Source organism: Eptesicus fuscus, chromosome 20 (assembly GCF_027574615.1).
Source record: "Eptesicus fuscus isolate TK198812 chromosome 20, DD_ASM_mEF_20220401, whole genome shotgun sequence".
NCBI classification, from domain to species: domain Eukaryota; kingdom Metazoa; phylum Chordata; class Mammalia; order Chiroptera; family Vespertilionidae; genus Eptesicus; species Eptesicus fuscus.
In genome coordinates this window covers 11,386,761-11,412,210 of record NC_072492.1, presented here as the reverse complement: position 1 = coordinate 11,412,210, position 25,450 = coordinate 11,386,761, and the positions used below count along the sequence as shown (strand labels likewise).

The following is a 25,450-nucleotide window of genomic DNA, read 5'->3' as shown; positions in this document are numbered from 1 at the left end:
CCCCTCTACCCTGGGGGGGGGGGGGGGGGCGTGTAGAGAAGGATCTGACTTCACCGGACTCAGCCCTGCGCTCCCACCCTGTCTCCCAAGTCCCAAATGATCAGGCCACACACCAGGTTTCAAGTATCTGTCTCTTCCTTTCACTCTCTCCAAAGAAAATAAATAAATAAATTGCAGAAGGCGGCAGCATTTCCAGTCTTCCCCTGGACACCCAACCCCCACCCCCACCCTCCCTCCCACATTCCCACTCCCTAGACCCATCCCTCCCCTTTCCCCAAAAAAAAATCCCAGGGGAAAAAAAAAAAGCCACAGTTAACCCTTCCACTCATGCAAACCAGCAAAGATAAAAGGTGGGGGCATGTGGAAGGCAGGGGCCCACAGTGGAGTCCCCTACTTATCCCCCCAAAGACCACCTTTGAGAAGAAAAAAAAAGGAAAAACTAAATGAGAAATCAAGGGAGTTATGGTGTGGGCAGGGGTGACCCCAGAGCCTCCTCAGGAGCGCGGAGGCCTGGGGCCTGCGTCCCTGCAGCGGGCGCTCCGGAGGGCAAGCCTGACTTCTGGAATGTGTGTGTGGAGACGGGGAGGCGCCCCGGCGGGTCTGTGTGTGCGTGGGGGGCGGGCAGGGCCAGGGATCCTAAGGAGCAAGGGCCCAGGACCAGGAGCCTGGCTCCCCCCAGACCCAAGGTTCCTGGGGTTCAGGAGCCCAGTTCTGGGGTACGGGATACATGCAGGGGAGTGTCCCCCCTCCAATGGGCTGGATCCGGTTAGAAAGGAAATAAATAAGAAAGGGTGGGAGGGAGGCTGGGGAGTGCGAACGGCTTGGGCAATTCAGTCCAGACCAAGGGCCCAGGCGATGGAGGCGGGGCGAATCCAGGCCGCGCCAGGGCAGGAATCAGAGTCTCTCCCGGGCTGGAACCCAGATATAGGGGCCGGAGAGGTCCTCGATGACGCGCTTCACCTTGTGGTAGATCTCCTCAAAGCTGTCGCCCTCCACGATGGCTGCGAGGGGGGGGGGGGTTATGGGGGGGAGGGGAAGAATGATCCAGATGAGCCAGATGTCTGGCCAGGGGTGGCAACAGCCCAGAGAAAGGGGCACCTTTTTCTAATTCTCTCAGCCCTGAGCCATGCGGTCGCACCCACCCAAGGGGGCGCCTGTTTCTAAGCCATCCCCCAGTGGCCTCCGCTCCCCTCTCCCGCTCCTCTGCTACCTTCTCTCTGAACCAGCAAGGGCTACCTGAGAAGCACTCCGTGAACTCCTGCTCCAGCTTGGTGGCTCTGTCGAAGGCTTTGCGGGCTTGCTCCTCTGTGATCCGCTTATTAATCTCTCTGTGGAGAGTGAGCGAGAGACACACCTGAGGGTGGGTCCCCCTCTGCCATTTATCTCCTCCATCCAGGGATGTTAAATTGCAAACAGTCTTTTCTCATTTGGAACACAAAGCACAAAAATAAGAATTCCCAATATCCTCTGGGGCCACAGATGACTGCCCCTACCCACAACCCACCAGCCGGGTATGGCCACTCCAGGGACCTCTCCAGAGCCTCATCCTCCCAGCCTTCAGCCCCAGTGAAGGGATTCAGACTCCAACTCCCAACAGCTCTGGAGGCCCTGGCTAGCCCCAGCAGGTGTGTGCCCCAGGGGCTGCTGGGAGTTGTAGTTCTGTCTAGTCCAAGGAAGAAGAAGAGAGAGGCCTGAGATCCCTGCATCCTCTGGGATCCAGCTCTCTGTGCAGATTCCCCTCCAGGGCTGCTGGAACCACTGCCCTGGGTTATGAGGGGAGAGTTCAACACAGAGGCCTCTGAGGCCCAGGGCCACAGGTGTGGGGGAGTGGAGGGAGGCCCCCTGGGACCATACTCACAGCACATTCTCCAGGGAGCGGGGGCGGATGAAGATGGCGATAGGATGCAGGTGGGCCGCCTGCAGCCGCCGCACAGCATTGGCTGAGACATCAAGGATGCAGTGCTTCCCCTGGGGGCAGGCAGGGTAGGCGGAGGGGGGCCAGCAGGTGGCGGGGAAGGACAGACAGAGGTACCAGGACAGGACACAGTACATGGAAAGGCAGGAAACAGGAGGTTGGCCAAAAAGGAAGTGACAGGGATGTCAAAAGACACATTGGCAGAGAGTCAAGGTGAGAAGGGGGTATGGACAACATGGAAGACAGAGAGAAAAGGGGAAGGGGCAGACAGAGCAAGGGAAGGGGCCAGCCAGGAGGAGGGGATCAGAGAGATGGAGGAAGGTGAGAAACAGGCAGGGAGGAGACCCAGAAGAAGAGGCAGAGCAAGGCAACGGGGGCAGAAGAGAGTGGGGGGTGGAAGGCGGGACAGGACAGATGGGGCAAGAAAGCAAAGGAAAGAAGAGAGGAAGTAGGATAGAGGGAGGAGGGAGGGGAGGACGGACAGAGGACAGACAGATGGAAGGAACAAGGAGAGACAGATGGGAGGGAGGAGAGGCAGATGGAGAAAGGATCCGTGAAGGGAGAGAGGGCAGGGTGGGGGCAGCATGGAAAGGAGGTAGCAGAGGAATGGGAGAGGGAAGTGGGGACCCCAGGAACAGAGGAGGGGACAGAGCCAAAGGGGAGTCAGGCCAAATGGGGGGACCAAGGTAGGGGAAGCCAAACCACCAAGGGCAAGGCCACAGGAAGCGAGGAGAAATGGGGCAAGGAGGAGGGAGGGGGAGAGGGGCCAGATGGCGGTGCCGAGTTTGGGGTCAGGAAGCAGAGGAGGCCGCAGGAAGAGCGGGGCACAGAGAGCAGGCGTCAGACAGAGTTGCCCAAGAGGAGAAGGAGGTGGAGGAGTGGAGTCGAGACCCAGCAGGGAAAGAGACAGAGAGAAAGAGAGTTAGAGAGAGCTGGAGGAAGGCCATGGGGTGGGGAGAGGGGAGGAAGAGTGCGAGGTGCCCGCCGGGTCCTACCTGCTCTGCCACCTCTCGCACGGACTGGACGCTGGTCCCATACAGGTGGCTGTTGTACTGGCCGGCCTCGATGAACTTGTGCGCTTGAATGTCCTTCTCCATTTTTTCCCGGGATGACACAAAGTGGTAATCCCGGCCATCTATCTCATACTCCCGCTTGGGCCGTGTCGTATCTGCCAGGAAGTCACCCCACCCCCCAAAGATCTAACCACCATCCCGCTAGCTCCAAAGCTGTCTGTCAGCCCCTCCAAGTGCTCAGCTGGTCCCTCCGTGGAAGGGGCTGCGGAGGGACAGCCACCGCCCAGCACCCTCCGCATCCATCCTCCAAGTCTCTGGCCTCCAATGGCAACATGCGTGGACCACGGGAGGGCTGAGAAGCACCCCTTTGCCGAGAACCCCAGTGTCCCCCTGCATGCCAGTGCCCAAAAGTGGCTCTGCCCCCACCTCCCAGCCATCGGCCCCACCCCACCTGCGCCTCCATCCCAGCCCCAGCACTCACGGGGAACACAGGATCCAAACTTGTCGGGGAACTCCGAGAGAAGGTCGTCGTTGGCACGGTCCTTGGTGGGCCCGAGGATGATGATGGGGCGCGCATAGTGCACTGGGGAGAGAGCACTGGCTCAGGCGGGGACAGAGCCAGGAGCAGCAGGGGCTGGCCAAGCCGGGCAGGGCTTACCTTCCATCTGCGTCACCGTCTCGTAGCTCAGAACCGAGTCTTCCCGACCTGGTGAGGGGTGGGTCATCTGTGAGGGGCTCTGAGACAGGGGACTCGGGGCTCCCTGTTGCCTTCCCGAGGACATCAAGCAAAGCTCAGGGCTCCCCTCACCCCAGGTCTTCCCAAACTGACCCTACCTACCCTGTGATCCAGAGCTGGAGCCCCAATCCTAGGAAGAAAGAGCAGGTCATGTGGTTGGTTGAGTTCACCCCGAGAGTCCTTGACTCTTCCACCCAAGCTCACCCCACTTCTACCTACCTTGGCCTTTAACCTTGACCATTCCCGTCGCTCAACCCTATGGGAAACATGGAGGAAGGGGGGACAGGGAAATGTCCAGACCAGCTCATAACCCCCGCTCCCAGCAGGCCCTGGGCCCCTGTGCTCCTAAATGAGATGTCTGCCCCAAAGGCTCATGGGAGCTACGGTGCCGGGAGGGCCAGCAGACAGATTCCCAAGAGGGCAGAGGGCACCTCCACGTGCTATTGGCTGCCCACCCGGGCATCTCGGGAAGGTGGCAGGAAGGCTGAAGGCCTGGGAGCCTCACCGCCGTTTGCTGGGAATAAAGCCAATGTCGTCGGTCTCGCTGTCTGAGTGAACCCGCCGTGCCTGCCACCATTCCTCATCACTGGCATCGATGACATGCAGCACGTCCCCAAAGTGGAAGCTAAGGGCCTGGCTCAGGAATCCGCAGTCCTTGGTCTTGTCGTAGTCAAACAGGGCCCTGCAGGACAGATGGCCCTCGGTCAGAGCCTGGCTGAGGACCCCAGCCCCCGAGGCCCAGCCCAGAGGGCAGGGGCAGGGGTCTACAGCAGAGCATCGCTGCCCTGGCACTCCCCCGGGCGCGTGGGGTCTGAGCAACCCAAGAACTCAGAGGGACCCAAAGCTCCGCCATTGCTCCCAGTCGCCACAGCCAATAACTGCCATTCAGTCAGCGCTGTGTCAGCGATCAGACAAGCCCTGGATTCAGTGCAATTTCTGAGGTACCGGACCCCACCCGCCCGGGGAGCAGTCTGCAAAGCACAAGCACGTCCCAGTCACAGAGGTAACCTGGAATCGCTCAAATTCACAGGAAAAACAACACGCTTTGCAGACTGGTTACCTCAACGTTAGCAAACTCCTGCCAATAAGCCCTAAGCCCTGCGGTCAGGACGAGGGGAGAAATGACCACGGAGAGAGCAAAGATGAAAAGCAAGACAGCGGGACAGGAAGGAGAGACACCAGGGTCATCCGGCATCATAGGTGAGTCAGAACTGACCAAGCCTGGAGCCAGCTAGACCTTGCAGGGAGGGAAGGGCGAGCAAGGCACTGGTTTGAGCCGGGTCACTGGTGGTGCCATTCAGCAAAAAAGAGAGAAAACACTGATTCGGCAAGACAGCCAGCACAAGCGCACAGGAGGAAGAGACGAGCTGTTGGGACGTGTTGAATGTGAGATGCCTGTGGGACCTCCCCGGGGACATGTCCAGAAGGCAGATGGCCAGATCTGCAGGTCTGAACCCGGGGAAGAGGTCAGGCCAGAGCTGACAGCTCTGAGAGCTACGGAGTGGAGCAGCAGACTAGACCAGGTGAGCGGACAGAAGCCCAGAGGGAGAGGAGACAGACAGACACCTGGGGAGGGCGAGAGAGAGGAGCCGCTGGGAGGAGGAGCCCGGAGAAGGAAGGAAACGCTACTGGAGAGACAGAGGTGACACCAGCCAGCGAGCTGTAGCTCACCTTCCCTGGACTGCACGTCCCAGAGGGAGATGCAGGCGGGGCAATATTCGGAGTAGCCTGGGGGCCCTGCTCTGGCATTAACCTTTGAGTTAGAAAGTTTGGGGCAGCTGGGGGGGGAGGGGCGGTCCTAAGGGAAGTGTCAGGGTCACCAGGGACTAGAGGCAGTAAGGATGCTTGAGGCTGGGGTCTTTTTCAACTGACAGGGAGTATTCAAAATGCTCATCCGTGCAGCTGAGCCGGGAACACAGCTGAGTGTCAGGGCCGGAGGGGCAGTGGGAGCCAGGCAGGGTTAGAGGAAGAGCTGTGTGGGGTTGGGGGGGGCACAGAATGAAGAGGAGCCGAGCCCAGGAATCCTCCAACCTGATATAGAAACCCCTTTTGGGGTTGCTCCGCAGGGAGGCGGTCCCTGAGCCCAGGCTGCTGTTCATGAGCTGTTCCCGAAGATCGTGGATCTTGGCCTCGAATCGGCTGTACTCTGAGGAAGAACAAGAAGGTTCCTGAGCTCTGGCCCAATCCTACTGCCTCCCTCCCTCCGTGCCCACTGAAGCCAGAGCCGAGGAGACAGAGTCTGGGGGACCATCTTAGCCCACAAGACGGGGAGCTTCAGGCCCGGTACCTTCTGGCTTATACTGAGCGATGATCGTGACCGTCTGACCCGCATTCTTCAGGGCAATGGCCGCCTGCTCATGGCTGGCGTTGCGGAGGTCAACGCCATTGACCTAGAGGGCGGAGGAGAGGCTGGGTCACTGGAGATGAGGGCCAGGCTCCGGCCTACCCAAGCCCCTGCCCAAGAGCCCTGGGCCCTGCTGTGAGGGAAAGGGTGGTGCGGGCAGGGGCTGGCCTTCTCTCACCGAGAGGATCTGGTCCCCCTTCCGCAGCTCCCCACTGAGGTCCGCAGGGCCCCCAGCCAGGATAAAGGAGATGAAGATGCCTTCACCGTCCTCGCCCCCAACGATATTGAAGCCCAGGCCCGTGGAGCCGCGGTGAATGACAATCCGCCTCGGTTCTCGGGGAATGTCTTCCTCCCCCAGCAGGTCCTTGGCTACTGGGGAGTAGCGCCGGGGGGAAGTGGGGGTCATGGCTGTGGGGTAGTCAGTGCCCAGGTAGCTGCTGTGACTGATCTCGTTGTCCAGGTGCTGGGAGTAAGCTGAGGGAAGACGTGGAATAAAGGGTGACATAGAAATGCATGGACGGAGACAGCACCCACCGCCCTCCTTCTCCTCGGGGAACCAGGAGCCCGGCTCAGGGGGAGGGGGAATTATCCTGGCAGAGACACAGGGTGGGTGGGAATCAGATCGCAGCGATGTCAGGGGCAGGAATTCACAGGTGACGCGGGGTGGTTCTCCTAGGGGACCATGGCTGTGCGGTTACATGTCCTAGGAATGAAGGACGATGGAGTCAAGGGGAATATTAACACCAGGCTCTTGGGGTTTTCTTTTGGTCGCAGAATCTCTTCGTCTATAAAACTCCTCTCCCTCTTTTTCCTTTCCTCTGGGCCATCCATTTGGGAAAAACGAGGTCATTTGTCTAAGAGAAGTCCCCTCGTCCTATCAGGGAAATCTAATAGGGCCATCGCGGCTTGACCCTGTGGTGCGAACACGTGCCCCTGCCATGTGTCTCCTGTAAGCTGGTCATTCAGACTAGAGACTTAGATTCAAGTTCAACTTTTTAGCAAGAATCCTTCCTAGACGGTGCTTTCCGCTGAACCGGGACAGGTGCCCCATGTCCAGTTGTCTCTTCGTTGGCAAGCAGTTGGCACGCTCGGGTGTTTCAGATTCCACCTAAGAGCTTTCGTAGCCACCGGTGGGCAAGTCCTAGTTCTGGGGTCAGCAAACTGCGGCTCTTTGGCCCCTTGAGTGTGGCTCTTCCACAAAATACCACGGCCTGGGCGAGTCTATTTTGAAGAAGTGGCGTTAGAAGAAGTTTACGTTTAAAAAATTTGGCTCTCAAAAGAAATTTCCATCGTTGTACTGTTGATATTTGGCTCTGTTGACTAGTGAGTTTGCCGACCACTGCCCTAGTTCTAAGGTATGACTGGGGATAGCAATATGGTGGCGTTCTACTGTTTTTACTTTTTTCTTTCTTTTGCGGGAGGGGCATTTATTAGTGGGAATCATTCTATTAAAAAAAAAAAAAAAAAAAACTATCGCCCAGCCGGCTTGGCTCGGTGGTTGAGCGTCAGCCTATGAACCAGGAGGTTGCGGTTAGGTTTCCAGTGGGGGCACGTGCCCGGGTTGTGGGCACTGTCCCCGGTGTGGGACGTGGAGGCAGCTGATTCTCTCTCATCGTTGATGTTTCTATTCTATCTCTCTCCCCTTCCTCTCTGAAATCAATAAAAATATATTTCTTTAAATATATAACTGTCCCCATGGAGGGACCTGGAGACCATTATGCTAAGCGAAATAAGCCAATCAGAGAAAGACAAGTGTCACATCATCTCACTGATATGTGGAATCTAATGAACAAAATAAACTAACAAACAAAATAGGTCCAGAGGCATGGAACAGACTGAGAGGTCTCAGTGGGGCGGGGGGGGGGGGGGTAGAGAGAATGGGAAGAGATTAACCAAAGAACAAATATGCATGTATTCATAACCCACAGACACAGACAACAGTGTAGGATGAGACAGGGGTGAGTGGAAGGAGGCAAAGGGGGAGAGAAGATGTAACACTATCAACAGTAAAATAAATAAGTAAATACAAATAAAAATAAAAGAAAACTGTTCCATATTAGCCATTTGGTTACCCTAAGGCAGTGGTCGGCAAACTCATTAGCCAACAGAGCCAAATATCAACAGTACAGCAATTGAAATTTCTTTTGAGAGCCAAAATTTTTAAACTTAAAACTTCTTCTAACACCACTTCTTCAAAATAGACTCGCCCAGGCCGTGGTATTTTGTGGAAGAGCCACACTCAAGGGGCCAAAGAGCCGCATGTGGCTCGCGAGCCGCAGTTTGCCGACCACGGCCCTAAGGTACGGTTTGCTCCAGAAGGAGAACAAATGCTTGACTTTTCCCCCTTCTCTGCCCGTTTTCAGAATGAACGGGCTCCTGAACATCCTCCAAAGGCACCAGTTACGTTGAGGCACCATCACGGCCTCACGGACTGTCACACATCCGATGCATTTTCGTTAAATGGCCAATAGAAGCCCTGGGCTCCTGTCCTGCGACACGGCCCGGCAGCCTCAGGCGCCGCCCTGCTTCCTAGTACGAAAGCTGCTGTGAGCTCATCGTCTACATTTCTGGCCCAAGATGTGGGATCGGCCGTTCCTCCAAGAAGCCATGGTTCCAGGGAGGCCATGGTGTTGAGAAACGCACCACATGACTTTAAGATCGTTTCACAATATGGTTTCAGATTTGGTAGGATCAGCCAGGCCTCATTATTCTTTCCCAAACATTTCTTATTCTCCCAAATGTATTTTTCCAGTTGAACTTTAGAATCAACCTGCCATTTCCAGGGAAGGAGGGGAGAACATTAAAATTCTGATTAGGATTGCAGAAAGTGCATAGGCTAATTTGGAGAGGTTTGAAATCTTTAACATAATGAGTTTTTCCATTCAGAAACATGGGGTGACTCTCCATTTTCTACAATCTTCTTTTGTGTCCTTCAGTAAAGTGTACTCATTTTCTCCAGATAAATCTTATAACACTTCTTGTCATCAAGTTCATATTTCTAAGAATGTTATAGAATTTTTTCTATGGTAAAAGGGATCTTTTTACCCATTACATATTCTTATTGCTGGGAAGTTGCCAATTCTTGTCATTTATCTTACATATGGCCACATTCTTAAACTTCCATATTATTTCTAAATTTTTTGGATTTTAATAACAACAGACTATAGTATAGTTTATAAATAAGGACAAATTGGTTTTTCCCTTTTCAAGTGTAACATCTATCGTCCTGGTTAGATCATCTTCCTGTTACACCAAGGTTTCAAGTTTGATCTCCGGACAGGGCACATACAAGAATCAAACAATGAATGCATTAGTAGAACAACAAGTCAATATCCCTCTCCCTCTCTCTCTAAAATCAATAATTTTTTTTAATGTCTCAAATGTAACATCTGTTTATTCTTCTTGCCTTATTACATTGCCTGGAATCTCTAAAGCAGTGATTCTCAAGCAGGGTCATGTTGCTTCCCAGGGGACACTTGGCAATGTCTAAAGACACTTTTGGTTGTCCTGACTGGTGGGGAGGAGTCCCATCATCATCTGATAGAAGCCAGGGATGCTGTTAAACACCCTGCAATGCATAAAACAACCCAACAACAAAGAACCATCGAGTCCACAATGTCAACGGTACCAACACTGAGAAACCCCGCTCTCAGAGCAATGCAGAGTGACAGCAGCAAGAGGCATCCCTGCGTAGTTACTAACGGAATGGACACACTGAGGTTTTATCATTAGAAGTTTGTTGCTGGATTCTGAACACTACTCTTCACCACATTGAGGGAAATTCCTCTATTCCTTGTTTACTAAGTTTCATCTGGAAACAGATATTGAGTGTCATCAAATGCCTTTTGCACATCTATTTGAAATGACCCTACAGTTTTCCTCCCTTAACTTTTTAATACAATGAATCAAATTAAGAGGTTTCCTAATATGGAACCACCTTTCCGAAACAAACCCTACTTTGTGACAACGTTATTCTCTTAATATGCTCCTGTGTCTGGTTTTCTACTCTGTTATTATAAACTTCTACATCTCTATTCAGAAACAAAATTGGCCTATGCTTGCTTTTACATTATCTTTGTGACCATTGGAGCTGCCCTTATGAAATGAAATGGGAAAGTTTTTATCTTTTCCCATACTCAGAGAGAGCAGAAGAATAATGCATTCCTTGAGGGTTTGATAAAATTAGCCATAAAACCATCTGGGCCTTGTGCCTTCTCGGGGAGACTTTTGACAATATTTTTTAGTTCTTCCATGTGACCAATTTCCCATACATTCTCCAACCTCAGGAAGCGACAGCAGTTGGAGCTATGTCAGGGGGAGCATCTGAAGAGGAACAGTCACCAGAATGTCGGGGGGAAGGGGGATGGGTCATGGGGAGCCATGGGTTTGGAGGACTCTCACAGGTTGTGATGTCTGGGGGAGCATAGCTGTCACTCAGGTAGGCATTGCTGGGCTTGGCCACCTTTAGGTAGACAACGTCATACGTGTTCTTCAGGGCTGCCACGGCATCCTCATGCATGACGTCCTCCAGCCCCACACTGTTGACCTGGGTCAAGGGAAGCAAAGCTCAGACAGAGCCAGAAACAGCCTCAAGACCAAGGCACTGGGAGTGAGCTGACAACGAAGCCTGGGTCTGCTCGGGGCCACAGACCAGACCCGAGTGGTGGGGGTCCTCACCGCCAAAATCTTGTCTCCGATCTGCAACCTCCCGTCCTTATGGGCGGCGCCCCCTTCGATGATCTTCGTTACGTAGATGCTGTTGTCTCCGGGGATGTGCTGGTTCCCCACGCCGCCGGCGATGCTGAAGCCGAGACCTGGATGGAGGGAAAGGCAGCGGTGCGGCCTGGGCAGCAAGCCTGGGGCGGGGACAACTGGCCCGGGTGCTGACACACGGCTTACTACCTTTAGGCCCCTTGATGAGCTTGATCTCCATGAGCTTCTCGGCAGGGGGCTTCCGGCGCATGACGTAGAGGCGGACTATGGAGCCTGCCTCTTTGAGGGCCTCCACGGCAGCCGAGTGGGTCACCTCCCGCACATCCACTTCATTTACAAATAAGATGCTATCGTTGACCCTGAGGGCAGCAAGGTGGGCCTGAGCCAGGCGCTTCCTGCCACCCTGGCCCTCCCTTTGGAGGGAACCCGCACCCTGACCCCGGTCTCCTCTCCCCACCTGAGGCGGCCGTCCTGGGCCGCAGCCCCACCAGGAATGATCTTGGTGATGAAAATGGAGGGGTCGTCACCGATGTGTGGGTTGTCGGTGCCACCTGCGATGCTGAAGCCCAGGCCTGAGTTGCCCTGGGCAGGAGGGAGGGGAGAAGATTGGCTCCCCTCACATCCCACTCTTGGCAAAGCACGTGGGGAGGGAAACGGATGGGGGCGCTGTGACCAGCGCAGGAGGGTCAGGGTGAAGGGGCTGGCCGCCTGGAGAGGGTCAGGGTGAAAGGGCTGGCCGCAGCATAGACAGGACGCCTGCTCACCCTTTCTAGCGTGATCTCCTCGTATTCCATCTCCCCCTCGGTCCCGTTCACCTGCAACTCCAGCACGGGCCAGAAACACAGAAACAGTGAGACAGACATTCCTCCCTGAGAACCTGTCCCCCACACACACTGCTGGAACCCAGGCCATCCCACTCCTTCCTTCTGCATTGGCCCCAAAATCTAAACAACTCACATATCCTGGGGCTTCTAGGGTGTCTGTGTTGACAATCACAGGGGGAGAATTGGCCTGTGAGGGGGGAAGGAGATGAAAAGCTTCCTGAGCTTTGGCTCAAGAGGGAGACCGGAAGTAAGAGCCCCACCAGCCTGGCTACCCTTCCAGCCTCTTAGCCGAGCCTCCTCTGCTCCCCTTAGAGTCCCTTAAGGACCCAGCCCCTCTCCATATTACATACACACACATGCACACGTGCACAAGCTGCTCTGCCCAGCCCAGGCCCCTGCATGGAGATGTTTCAGAAGCAGGAAGGCAGAGGCAGCCAGCCGGGGAGCAGCAGATGGTAAAGAGTGGGGGGAGGGGGCCGGCTGGGGGGAGCCTCTCACCGGATGTAACACCACTGGGTGTTCCATGCCTTATGCGCTACACACGTAAACCCCAGGACTTGTGTCCACCAGGGCCTGCTCCCCACTTCTTGACCCACGTACCCTGATACCTTCATAACCCTCCCTCAGATTTGCCCCTCAGCTTTACACACATTTGCCCTAAACCCTCGCCCACCGGAACCCAGGGCTCCCCCCGATGCAGGCCCTCCCTCTTGCCCACCCGCCATCTAATCCACTCTTTCCTCTAGGGACCTGGTTGCCTAGCAAGAGTATCTAAGCGCCGCCAAGGCCAGGGGAGACCCACCTCCAGGAGGCCCTGTTGTCAAGACAACAGGAGGGGGTGGGCGTGGCCTAGGGGCGACCAGGCTCCCCACGCAGAAGGGATCACTAGCCCCGCCTCCCCTGCTCTGGGCCCCGCCCCCGGCAGCCGGGCCGGAGAAGTCCGGGCTGCAGAGGTCCGTAGGAGCAGCGCATTCTGAATAACCTCCCTCCCTCCCTTCCTCCCTCCCTCCCTCCTCTACGCCCCTCACCCTACGCAGTGCAAAGGACGTCAGGAGGGGAAGTGGGAAAAGACATCCGGGTCCTATCCTCTCATCTATTCCTTTCCACCCCCCCGCCCCCCCCCCCCCGCCACTTCATTAAAGAAAGAGTTAAAGTGGGGCGGGCTGAGGCCCCTGACGTCAGTGGCCTCGAAATAGCAGGGTCTCTAGACTCCGGGGTGGGGCCAGCTTTAAGCCGGTCCTAGGGGCTTCCCCCATTGCCAGGGCAACAGAAGCCACGTCTCCATGGCAATGGGGAAGGCTGCCCAGAGCCTCCTTCCGGGATCCCCAACCTATCGCCTCCTTAACAAATATTTATCTGGAGCCTACCAAGCGAGAGGCAGTCTTCCCTTTTCCCCGGGCTCCTCTTTCTCCCCTTCCAAAGGGGTCTCTCCCCTCTCCTGCTGCTGTTTCTCAATACCACACATTACCATGCTCAATCTCTGTAATAGATTTCACACTCGTAAATCTATTCACACCATCCTCCGACCCTTCAGGTCTCAGTAAATGCAGTTATTCAACCAATAGGCACTGACATCCAGCTCCCCTCCACATGGCCATCCTCCACCCTGCGGCCTGTCCTCAATCCCCACCCTAGAACCCCTTTCCTCAGGTCCCCTCTTTCCTCCCTCTCTACCCCATCCCCACAGCCCCCATCTATAAACCTGTCCCACCCTTCAACTTCGGTCTTCCAGCCCCAGCCTCCACTCTCCATCTGCTTCCCTGCCCCTATCCCACCTTCCAGCCCATCCCTTTAGTCTCCTGGCCTTATCCTCCATCCTCACTTCTGATTCCCCACAAAGATCAGCACCACTCCCCCTTACCTCATCCTCAAACCCTCAAGATTCTATCCCTAAATCACAATCCTTCATTCTCAACCCACTCCCCATCTCCTCTGAAAACTGGGGTTTCTCTGTCTGCCAGCTCAGGCCTTGTCCTAAGACCTCCACACACACACTCGGGCCTCCACACTCTCCTCCACTTTCCTGTGCTCCCTGAGTGCCGACTGCCGCCCCCCAGAACTGTACCAACTACACCCCTCAAGCCTCCCTCTCTCATCTCACCCCTCCCAGGGACGTCATGGCCCCTCCTGGAAATGGCAGCTCTAGTCGTCTTTCCTTCCCTCCCTGCAGCCCCCAGAGCTTCTCACCATCTCTCCAGCTCCAGGGCCTTCCTTCCCTTCCTTTCCATCAGCTCAGCCTGCTACCCTGATTTCAGTCTCATCCCAGTCTATCCCCTGCCCTGGCACCTCTTACCCTTCTGCTGTCTCTCCATTTTGCTAAAGCCAGAGAGGATCTTCCTCTCTCCAGCTCCTCTCCTGCCAGCCACCTCCTCCTAACCCCAGAACCTGCTGCTGCCCACTCCCTGCCTCCTCATCCCTAGGCCTCCTCCCCATCTTCTTAGTGCAGGTCAGCAAACTCCCCCTTCCAAGGCATCCCGCAAGAGCCCTAAATCCCAGCCCTGACCCCACAATGCTCCCCTCAATCCCACAGCTTGCCTGGTGCTCTCCATTCTTCCCCATCCTGTGCCCCTCGAAGAGGAGACTGAGGGGGAAGAAGACGAACGTGGCCTAGAGAATGGGAGGTCTCAGAAACAAGGCCTCCCCCGGACTGGAGAAGGAAAATCAGGTGCGAGCACATAGGAGAAAGGGAAACAGGTGGTCCTAAATAATAATGGGGACAGACAGGATACAGAAAAAATATCTGGGCAGAAATGAGAGCCCAAGAGGATGGGAGGGGAGGCATGGGAGGACGGGAGAAAAATGATGAACAGTGAAGGGGGTAGGTGGGAGGGGGTGGAGGGGTGACTGGCTGACCCTTGAAGAGGACTAAGCAGGCCACAGAGGGCCTGAGCTGGGGATCGGGGGAGGGAGCAGAGTGCGTGGGAGGAAGAGAGAGGCAGCATCAAGAACCAGCCAGCAGGGAGGGAAGGGCGGCAAGGAGGGGAGGAAGCACAGGAGCAGAGCGAAAGCTGGGGCCGGGACAGAGGCAGAGGGCTCCCCAGCCAGACGTCTCAGGCCAGACAGATGGAAAGGACTGGAGACTAGGGGGACAGGGAGAGCCAGGCCCAGGAGTGGGAAGTGGGGGGAGGAGGCAGGGAAGGGACCAGAGCTAATGAGGGCAGCAGGAGCTCTGACTAGAGCTCTGGAAAGGGGAACAGAGGTAGGGAATGTGAAGGAATGGAGTAGGCCTGGGCTTGTGAGCATCCTGCACACATCTCAACACATATGCGCGCAGACACGCAGGCAGGCAGACACACACACACACACACACACACACACACACACACACACACACACAGGCTTTAAGCTCTACACCCTCTCCCACTTGCCTGGCCTCTGTTTCGCTTCCGTGGGAACAAGGTTTCTAGCCCCCCAAATACCCTCTCCCCGGGACCCCAGGAGCCCAAGTCCCATCCCACGGTCCCAGCCTTCCCTCCACCTACACAGCTTGGCTATCGCCCTACCGGCCTTGGAGGGTGGTTGTAGCTCCGAGGCTCCGAGGGCCGCATGGGGAGGGGCTGCCTGAGTCTCCTACCTTGAGGGGGGAGAGATGGGCGTGGCCCACGACCCCGTGGACAGCCTCGAGGTGGGACAAGTTCCTCTCCGCCACGTGCACCAGCTCGGGGGCGTTTACCTGGTTGGGGAGGTGGGCCGGGCTGTGCTCCAGAGGGGGTGTGTCTTCATCTTGGTAGCGGTATTTCTGGGGACAGGGACGGAAGTGTCACTGGGGCCGACCCAGTGCCTCGGGCTCCAGACCGCCTCCTCTTCCCCCAGCCAGTGCAGTGCGGAAGGCCCTGGGGCCTGACCAGCTCCTCCCCCTCCCTCTCCTCCAGCCATTGGTTCCCCTCTCTCCACCCTCCCACAGCCCCCTCTCCTGCCCCGGCCTTGGCACCTCTCATCGCTTCCCAAATCCCAGCTCCAACCCCCCACTCCTCTTCCTCCCATCCTAGGATCCCCAGCCTTCTACCCAGCAAACTCCCTCCTCTGGCCTCTGTTTCTCCACCCCTTCCCCAGGCCTTCATCATAAATCCCTCCCTCCTTTCAGAGCGACGCCCCTCTGACAGTGGTACCCACATTCTCTACATCCATCCCCAAATTCTTTGCTTCTCTCATCATCTTCATCCCACTTCCCTCCTTGCCTTAATCCCACTCCCCATGTTGTAACCTCCCTCTTCCCTGTTCCAGTTGCTGCTCCTGCTCTCCATTCCATCCTACCACCACCCCACCCTCATTGCCTCAGTCTCCCCACTACAGCTCTACCTCAGGAGACTGGCTCTCCAGCACCTTCCAGGCCCGAGGCAGGAACCTCAGTCAGACCCTTCAACTAGCAGGTACTTGGCATCAGCCCCCCAAGCAGGACAAAGCTAAACCTGGCCAGCTCTTTCTCCAAAGGCCCCGCTGGTTCCCAAGGAGTCAGCAGAGGGGCCCCAAGAGTCCAGCCCCACCCCAACAAATGCCCACAGCCCAGCCAGCTAATCGGATGTACCAGAAGGGGATGGGAGAGAAAGGGGGAGGACAGAGGCAGTGGGGTTCAGGAAGGGGACAGGAATGGGTGTCAGGTTCCAGGGTGCCTGACAGGAAGAAGGTAGGGTGCTGAGCCTCAGAGTAAAAACATGGTCTCCCTCTGGCCTTAAGGAATGAAAGACCCAACATCACTCCCTTCCCAACTACCCACCTGCCATCTCAAGGGCCTCCGGTGCTAGCTTAATAGGGACACCAGCAAAGGAGATTAACTGGGGGGCAGAGAGAGAGGGAAGGGGCAGCAACCCTGCCTGGTCCCCCCACCTCTGCTCTGACCTCCCGCTGCTTCCCTTCTCAGGAGCTGCCCCCCCACAGAAGCAGACCCTCCCAAACTCCAGGCTGGGGAAGGAGGAGAAGGGTACCCTATGGAGGGCTCCCTCGGGGACTGGGGAAAATAGAATGCACTCCCCAATACACGTGGGTAAAAAAGAATTTCCTCCTCAAAAAAGTATCTGGGAAGCTGAGCATACCCCAACATTTGGAGGCCAACAGTTGCATGATCCAACTGAAGGAAGCTTATCAAGGTCAATGCCTAATGCTACAGTATGATTCTGAAATTTCTGAGGATGATGAACCAAGACGTAACTCAACTTTGGCTGTAGCTCAGCTTGCAGTAAAAGAACGGGAGGAGGGAAATGGTGCTGGCAACATGAAGATTCTCAACCCAGGACACAGACAACTGGCATCAAGAAGTACCTGGATACATCTGAAGCCTTAAAGAAGGAAAACGGGGTTTTCTGGCCCTCAGATGTGAAGAGAGCAGTAGCATCCTGGGCTCCAGGTTTCAATACCACAGGCACAAAAAGCAGACAAGGGAGAGGGGACAGTATAAGCTAGATATCCCTCCTCAAAGACTGAGCCATCTTGGATAACAGAATTCAGTGAAAGAGCTTGCTCATCCCACATCCGGGAAAGGTGGTCTTCAGCCAGGACAGTGCAAGAACTAAGGGGCAGTGAGTGCCCCAGAACTGGGGGTCCAGGCAGCTCTCCTCTCTCACTTCACAAGGCCCCCAATTCCCTGAAAAATGAGGCAGGGCCAAGGGTTGCAGCTTCAAGCTTAGGAGCCTGGGTTAGGGTCTGCCCCATGTCCCTCCATCTTCACCCCATCTCCCAGAGAAGATTCCTGAACCGGATGATGAAATGCCAGGTGCACATAAGGAAAACGGAGGCATGAAAAGGGACATTTCATCGTTTATTCTAGAGAGGAAAGGAAGGAAAATGTTTTTCACAGTGAGTGCCATCACCTCTCTCTGCCCCACCCCCGTCGGGGAGAGGGGGTCCAGGACTGGGGGGAAAGGCTCCTCCAGATTGGCAGACAGAAATAGAAACAAGTTAAGGGTACAAAGTTCCCGGAATGTGGCTGAAGGAGGTTACAGCATATGTTCAGCCCTTGGAAATTTTCTAAGTACACGTAGTAAGGGGGGGGGGGGGGGGGGCGGGGAGACATCTGGAAACGGGAGGGTGGGGAGAGTAGCTCTGAAACTAGGAGGTGGGAGTCGGGGCCAGCACCTCTCAGTCCTAGATTAGGACATCTAAAGCAGGACGGGCAGAAAAGGAGGATCCCCAAAAGAGATGCTCAGGTCCCCTACTGGGACTGAGGGCCCGGCCCGCGACAGCTCCATGCCATTGGGACACCCCCAGTATATCAGGGCATAAGATAAGTGAAAGGCTTGGGGATCCCCGTGGTTCCTCCTCCCTGGGCCCCCTCCTCACTGTAGCCCCAGCTGCACAAAACAACCTGGAACCGAGGCTGACACCCCCAAAACAGAGGGGTGTGCGTGAAAGTGGATGAAGATAAGAGGGATGACCCACTGCGCTTGTCCGCGAGACACTGCAACCCAGAGACCCCGCGCCAAACAGCGTCAGCGCTCGAAGCTTGCACCCTGCGATTTGGAGGGTCCGGGAAGAGGGGAGCGGGGCCGGAGCCCGGATCGCGGCACGTACCACGCAGAGACACATGGAGGCGAATCTGTTCCGAGCCGACATGGAGAAGGGGAGGGGGACAGAGGGGAGGGGGTGGGCGGGAGAGCGAGGGTCCCAGGGTCGGGGAGGGGGAGGGGCAGAGGGGCGGGGGCTGCGGCGGCGGCGGCTACTGGAGGCTGCGGCCGGCGGTGGGGAGGGTGGGGGCCAGCGCCTGCGCAGTGCGGAACAGCGTCACGATGGGAGAGAGAGGGTGAGGGGAGACCCTCTGGGCCACCAACTTTCCCGGTTCCAGCTGCTCCTCGTGGACTGGCCCTTCCACGGTCTGCTCCTACCCCAACCCCTCTACGAACAGAGGCGCTCCTCAAATTTACCAGTCTACCGCTCTGCTTCTCAGGACCCCTTCTCTACCTAATCTCGCTCCCCTAAAATCACCAGGCCCCTAACTATTCCCAAACCTCACCAGACCGCTCATCACTGCTGGGCTCTCGGGGTACAGGGAAGGAAGCAGCATTTATCTCACTTTAGGACCCCCAAGGGGTCTAAATTGTCTCCCACAAGCCCCTCCCCCCACACCCCCAAAGACGGTTACTGTGGACAGCGTTCCGGCAGACGCAAAGACATCTCCCATTCTAACCAGTAGTCCGGCCCCACCTGATAACCAGAGGATGCTTTTCAGGAGTATAAGGACCACAGATCCTTGTCTGTCCTCAAATTAATCTTCCCCTTAAATCATCCCTTTCAAAGTCATATCTGTCCCTCCATCCACTAACAGAAATCTTGAAATTAATGCAAATATTACCCTTGCTCTAATGTAAACATCCAAATAAGCAGTTCTCAAATTCCTTTGTCGTCCCCTGTCCAAATACCCAAATCTAATAAAATACTCGGGATTTTCTGATATACCAGTCCCTAATACCACCAGACCCCAGTTTTAGGTAATACTTAATGTATCTTAAAGCTGACCCTCCAAATTAAATTGAAACCTCTTCAATTTATTCCCAACCCTTACATTAAGAGATATTTTTCCATTCTTTTTCTTTACCCCACAATTTCATACATTATTCCCTTTTCTGACTGTCCTTGCTACATTTCAACATCGCTTCCATGATTCTGAATTCCAACTGCGTTGGAAGATTGCTCCCAAATATATTCATCTGTCCCCAGACCCCAGCCTCAAAAAATATTCACTAAAGTAAGATATGCAGTGACCCACACCAATTTGCAGCGACCCACACATTTTCCAGAACACCCCAAACCGACTGCCCAACAACAGGACCTGAAAGCATCTCTCCCAAATATTCTCCCATGGAGCGCCCACCTTTCTTTCCAACTCAAAGCCCAGTGAGCAGTCTCCCCAAATCTGCTCCTCTGGCTTCTCTAAAATGCTCACACATGGCATAAAGGACGGACTTTCCCCTCTTTCCTGTCGACCGGAGTCTGTTAGATGCGCCCCCAAGATGACCCCCAATGCCCTAGTTTCATATGTGGATAGAATGCTTGGATCCTCAAAGGAAACCAGTGCCGAAGGGGCTGGACTCGAAATTTCTTCTAGAATGGAAAAATCACAGTCCTCCACTAGTGGGCGCTATGACCCAAGACCCCTCCCCACCCCCCATTTCCTTTTTCCCTCCATTTTCCGTTTCCCGGTTGCCTAGCAACGCAGCTATCAAGGACTTTGCTGTCGCCTAGTAACCGTCTCCTTGGAACATAAGAGCTGAGGTAGGAGGTTGTGCTCTAATGAAATCTAAACAGGCCTCCATCTTAGGAAAATTGAGACGTCAGATGGCCCAACCCCCGGATTCTCCTTTCCAAAGACCCTCGCGCCCCGCAGTTACTTAGACAAGCCCCTCAAAGCCCCGTCTCCTTTTGGCACATGGGACCACGCCACGCCCCTGCCAGGTCAGCTCCGCCCTCATTCAGGCGAGTTCCCCGGCCTAAGGCCCCGCCCCTTCCCGAGGGCTGCAGCCCGCCAGCCCGGAGAGTAAGCCCGACCTCGCCCACCAGCCTCCCGGAGACCCCGCCTCCAGCCCCTCCCCGCCCATTTGCTCCCCGGCCTCCCCCGTACTGTCCTTTCGCCACGCCCATGTCGGCCAATGAATGAGGCCGTTGGCCACACTGCCCCGCCCCCGGCATCTTAGCTTTGCCCAATAAGGACCACCCGGAGGGATTAACCGCTTCGCCTCCGAGGGTTCAACTACCCCTGGTCTTTCCCAACCCCTTCCCCCGCAGCTCTGCTCCGCCCTCCGCCACCCGCGCCCGGCCCTCCAGTCCGCCACGCAACTTCAGTCGTCGCCGGTTACCATGGCAACGGCGGCAGCAGCGCGGAGAGAAGGGGGAGGGACGGGGGCGGAGTGGGAGAAAGAGATGCTCAGAGATCTAGAGACTCCTGCAGAGAGAGGCACAGAGTAAGAATAAGTGATAGCTATAAAAGCAGAGTTAGCTCAGGGCCCGACACATGGTAGATATTCAATAAATGCTCCTTAAATTACTGCAGCAGGTGTCTAAATATAGGTAATGGAAGATGGAGTACTCTCAGACGGAGCTGGGAAGCTCAACGACCTGAGCACCCGCTACCCACAAAGCATTTTGGGGAGACAAGAGCCATGTGCCCCCCCCTGCTGGTTCCTCCAGGGCTACCCTCCGCTGCCCTGGATAGAGATGAACCACAACTCCCAACAGCCCCATGGCAGCAATCCTCTAACACTGAGGGATCTTGTGCCTCGAGGCCTTATGGGAGTTGGAGTCCCCGCCATCCCGCAACTGACAAGTTTTTCAGGCCAAGGAATGTGGCAAGCCTGAGTCTCCACGCCTCTGTAAAACCCCAAATGCATCATCCTCTCTGTACAAGGCTCCTTTCTTCAGGGGTGTTCAACCCTGGGCTCCATGGGAGAAGTGGGAGTCTGGAAGGAAGATGGATAAGCGCCCCCCTCTCAGAATAGCTGCCAGTGCTAGCAAACCCCTCACCCTCGCTCACATATGTGCACACGTGTTGGAAGCAAAGCCCACACATTCCAACTGGCTTTCTGTGTACACCTGTACACGGAACCACAGCCTGGCAGCCTAAGTCTGAGAAGCAGGCTAGGGCAGGAGCCAGGAGGAGCTGAGGGCCAGAGGACATTAGACGAGAGCAGGCCAGAGAAATGGAGGCCCCCAAATTCTATTGAAACTACAGGGGATGGGAAAGGGGTGCAAAGAAGCAGCTGTGGGAGAAAGCTCTCAGTAAGAGGGACACGCAAGTAGCCTTGGAGAGGAGGTGGGGGCTCCAGACATGAAGGTCCTCAGCCCCCAATCTCTTCCATCCATGCTCACACATGTGTGAGTTTGTGACAGGGAACATGTGTGTCCTCAGCTCCCTCCCCTGAAAAGCTGCAGTTCCCACTAAATATAACCCCCTCCCCAGCTTGTGACTCACCGGACCCCGCCTTCCCGGCCCCCACTTCCTGTCCCACCCCCCAACCCTCCACTGCCTGCCACCAGCCCATGCCTCCCTCCACACGCCAGGCATCCAGCTTTCCAGTCCCAGAGTCTCACAGCCAAGCCCTAGGTATTCTGTGTCCACCAGGCGCTTGCTTGTGCTCCCATCCGAGATCTCCTGCCCTTTCCACACTCCAACCACGGGGACACCGTGGTACAGACCTCACTGCTGCCAGCCCTGCCCTCCTCCTACGCCTTTTCACCCCGTCACCTTAAATCCAGGTATTTTCCCCCACCTTGAGCCCGAGTGTCAGAGGTAACAGAAACATTCCCCTCCATCGAATCTCCCTTTTACTCAACCGGGAGCAGATACAGTGTGGGAGGAGAGGGAGATATTGGGCACCTACCTGGCCCACCCCCAGATTTTGCACCACCATCTGGTCCCCCTCCTCAAACCCCCTTTCTTCCAAACCTCTGCTCCTCCTCCTCAGGAACCCGCAACCTCAGCGGCTGTAACCCGTGTCTCCCATGGGAGTACCCCAGATCCTAACCTTTCTTGGTCCATTCCCTCAGGTGATCCTTGTCGGGCCCCAGCCCTCTGACAACTCCCAACTCCCCCCATCCCACAGGATCATGATCGAACCCTAAATTAACAGTTCCCTCTAATTGAGCAGCACCCCCAAATGTATCTACCAGGAGACGCGGTTTCTATAGCCTGAAGGCCCACCCCTTCCCAACAGCTGACACCCCCAGACCAGTCAGGCATTCACAACCAAAACCCTTCTACCCATGCCCAAAGCCCCCTGAAATCAGACAGGGCACCCGGAGGCCAGCTTGTCCCCAGGAGGAAAGAGAATCCCCCCACACAGTCCACCTTCTAACATACAGGAGCAGGACTCCCATGTGAGCCAGGCTTTTCCTTAAATAAGTCTCTCTCAAACATGGTTGATGAACCCCAAAACCTACCAGACCCCCAAATCAGTGTACCCCAAATTTTCCATTTCTCTACAGATACAAAGGGATGACTCCAGGGGGCACCTGTAGCCAAACCCAGCGTTTTCTCAAATGTGAACCCCAAAACTAAATTAGGACCCCAAATACATCTTCTGATACTCTAACTCCAGGACCCCCAGCCCCAGATTAGGCCTGCCTAACCCCTCCCCACAAACTCATACCCTCCCCTAGGTTAGAGCCCCCCCCCCCCATCATTGCTTACCTTGGTTGTCACTATACAGAGACAGTCCATGTTGGGGGGCCTGGCCGCCGCGGCGGGTAGGGGGCTCTGACTTCATCGGAGTTTCGTTCCTCTCCTCCGTGGGTTCTCACCCCTCCCCCCTCCGCACCCCACTTTTGCAGGGGTGGCCAGGATGGGGGGAGGGGTGAGAGGGGAAAGAGGGGGTTGGAGAAGGGAAGGGTAGGGGAGCGTGGGAGGGAGGGAAAGGGGGTCCTAAAAGGGAGTCCCCAATGGAGGGGGGGCTTGGGGCGCACACCCCGGTTCTCAGGAGGGGCGGGGGCACCGGGGGCTAGCAGCCCCGGAGTTCGGGGGCTGGGGCATGAGCTGAGGTGGGGGAGGGAAACTGGATTTCGGGGAGCCCGGGGGTGTCTTGCCTACTGGCCAGGGGCTAGGGGCCTTGGCGGGAGGAGTGGGGTTGGGGGGTTGGAGGTGGCCGCGGCCGAGGGAGCAGTGGAGCCAGAGGAGGGAAGGGGAGAGAGGAGGAGAGAGGAAGCAGGGGGAGGGAGGGAGGGAGCTGGGAGCCAGAATGGGGGGGTGCCTTGGCAGAGTTAACTCCTTCGGTGCTGGAAGGAACCCGGATAATGGAAAAGCAGAGAGGCCCTGAAGCAAACATGGAGAACTGGCCAGCCCCCAGCGATGACAGCAGACACGATGAGGATGGATTTCATTTCTTAGAGGAGGAAGCACCGTGATTGGGCAGGGAGCACCCATGGTTGTTTAAATACTGGAGAGGCCATGGCAGAGGGTAGGAGTGAGGGAGGGGTTGGCAGGAGGGAATCCCGGGTCCTAGTTCTCCCTCAGGATTCTCAAGAGGAAGCCTTAAAAACAATTATATCCTAAACTCTTTCGTGCCTGACATTGAGGCAGGCGACGAAAAGGGGGAAGCAAGCCGAAGCAGGGGCTCGGGGACAGGAGAGGCATTCTCTGTGCCCCTGACTGACTTTGTCCCCAGCACCCCACGTGTCAGTCCAATATCAGCAGACTCTGCTCAACCCACCAGCCTGCCCTCTCCCTCGGAAAGTCAGGCCCTCATCCTACCTACCTGACTCTCTGAGATGGAAGCCTCATAATAGTCCAGGATGTCTGTCACGAGAACAACACTAAGTTACTCCCCCCACCCTTGCCTCCCTGGCCACCCCAACCATCACCCTGCCTCCTGCTGTCTGGCGGACACTGAGGAGGAGCACTGTGGGGGAGAGCCCTGCATGAGGCTCTTGCTTGGACCACATGATCTCTAGGCTCCCAACCCGCCCCCAAGTTCAGTAATTGCCCTCACAGGCCTAGGCCAGCCCTTTCCACTACTGTTCCTTAGAAAACTGGGAGACTACTCACCCAGCAAGGCCTGGAAAAGGTCACTGTGCAGTACCCTGAGGAGAGGGGGTGCCCATCGCAGTAGAGGGGGGGCCAGGAGCCAGAGGGCTGACCTGGGAGCTGGTGAAATGCAGGTGAGGGTGGATTGGGAGAAGAGACAGAGAGACCAATGTACTCACTCACGCCATCTTCCCAGCCTTTGCCCTTTCACCCCAGACTCTATGGAAAGGTTCAGGGAGAGGGATCCCCAAAGTCTCAGCCCCCATTCCACCCACAGGTCTCTCCTCCGTAAGGACTCGTTTTTCACCTCTTGGTCTCTCAGACATCTCTCTCTCTCTTACTTTAATCTCCCTAATCCTCCAGGATTGAAGCTGAGCTGTGTTCTCCCTACCCAACTCCAGCTGTTAGCTAAAGCAGGCACTCTCTGAACCAACAGATATCCCATTCTTTCTCCAGGTCTCCAGGCACCACCGCCATCACCTTGCTCCACACACCCTGGCCCCGTCTCCCCAAACCCAGTCACATTAGCTATACTTCCCTAAGGGACTGAGGAAGAGGGTCCCCGCGACGGAGGCTCCCACAGCTCAAAAATAAAGGAAGCTGAGCCCAGCTCTCTCTCTCCTCCTGGGCCTGTCCCCAGTGGGAATGGCAAAAAGAAGGGCATAAATTACGAGGGACTTTTTAAAATTAATTTTTAGAGAGAGGAAGGTAGAGAGAGAGAGAAACATCGATGGGCCTCCTCCCACACTGACTGGGAATCAAACTCACTACCCTTCGGTCCAACAACTGAGCTACACTGGCCAGGGCTGCTGGGACTTCTTGACCCAGAGCTAGAGCAGTGTGGGAGAGGGGAGAGACATTAGAATCCCTAAGTTCCTCTCACGCCTGGAAAGCTCTAGCCTGAGCACACGTCTCAGGAAGAAACAGAAGGCAGGCGGAGAGCGGTAGATGTTGAGGAAGGTCTCAGAGGCCTAAGGGGAGGCAGTGAACCCCAGGAGGAAAGAGGAGGTCCTTCATACTGTGAAAATGTTGGTGTTTCCCAAATTAGTGAACCTCCTAGGTCTCCGGAGAATATGCTTGGGACATTCACACCCCACCCCACCATTTTCCTCCCTTTTGTAAACTTCACCAGGGATACCAAAGAGTCATCCTTCCATGCCTCTGCCCTCTATCTTACACTTCTCTCTTCCCACCGCTCCTTTCTAACTCCACCTGGAAGTGCTCCTTTCAGTCTGCCCTCCATCCCTCCGGCTGCAGGTGCCTAAGCTCCTCCCTCTTCAGTCCCGGCCTATCCCATCACTCCTGAGGGCTACACTCCAGTTCGGACAGGTGGGATGAAGGCGCTTGGGAGAGAGAAGGGACGTTTGGAGATCACCCTAGGTCAACCAGAATGCGGGGGCTCCGAAACTACAACTCCCAGCATGCCCCGGTACCCGGAAGCCCCGCCCACCTCCCGATGCATT

General features: G+C 55.9%; 1 protein-coding gene across 2 annotated transcripts; it reads right to left on the bottom strand.

The window, feature by feature from the left end:
• Positions 1 to 272: 272 nt before the first annotated feature.
• Positions 273 to 22,894, bottom strand: DLG4 (discs large MAGUK scaffold protein 4). Of its 2 annotated transcripts, XM_008153558.3 has the most exons (20): positions 22,659 to 22,894; positions 15,219 to 15,284; positions 11,679 to 11,732; positions 11,486 to 11,536; positions 11,179 to 11,303; positions 10,911 to 11,080; positions 10,686 to 10,822; positions 10,410 to 10,554; positions 6,187 to 6,482; positions 5,952 to 6,054; positions 5,696 to 5,810; positions 4,170 to 4,346; positions 3,884 to 3,920; positions 3,767 to 3,794; positions 3,587 to 3,634; positions 3,410 to 3,511; positions 2,911 to 3,083; positions 1,859 to 1,968; positions 1,237 to 1,328; positions 273 to 1,001 (listed from the first exon to the last, which is right to left on the bottom strand). In XM_008153558.3, exons 1-20 carry the CDS (start codon positions 22,686 to 22,688, stop codon positions 895 to 897), a joined length of 2,166 nt encoding a protein of 721 aa, XP_008151780.1. In that variant the 5' UTR covers positions 22,689 to 22,894; the 3' UTR covers positions 273 to 894. The 2 variants fall into 2 exon arrangements, with proteins under 2 accessions (XP_008151780.1, XP_054564899.1); XM_054708924.1 differs by lacking the exons at positions 273 to 1,001; positions 1,859 to 1,968 and having other exon boundaries at positions 1,268 to 1,328; positions 11,486 to 11,545.
• Positions 22,895 to 25,450: the final 2,556 nt, after the last annotated feature.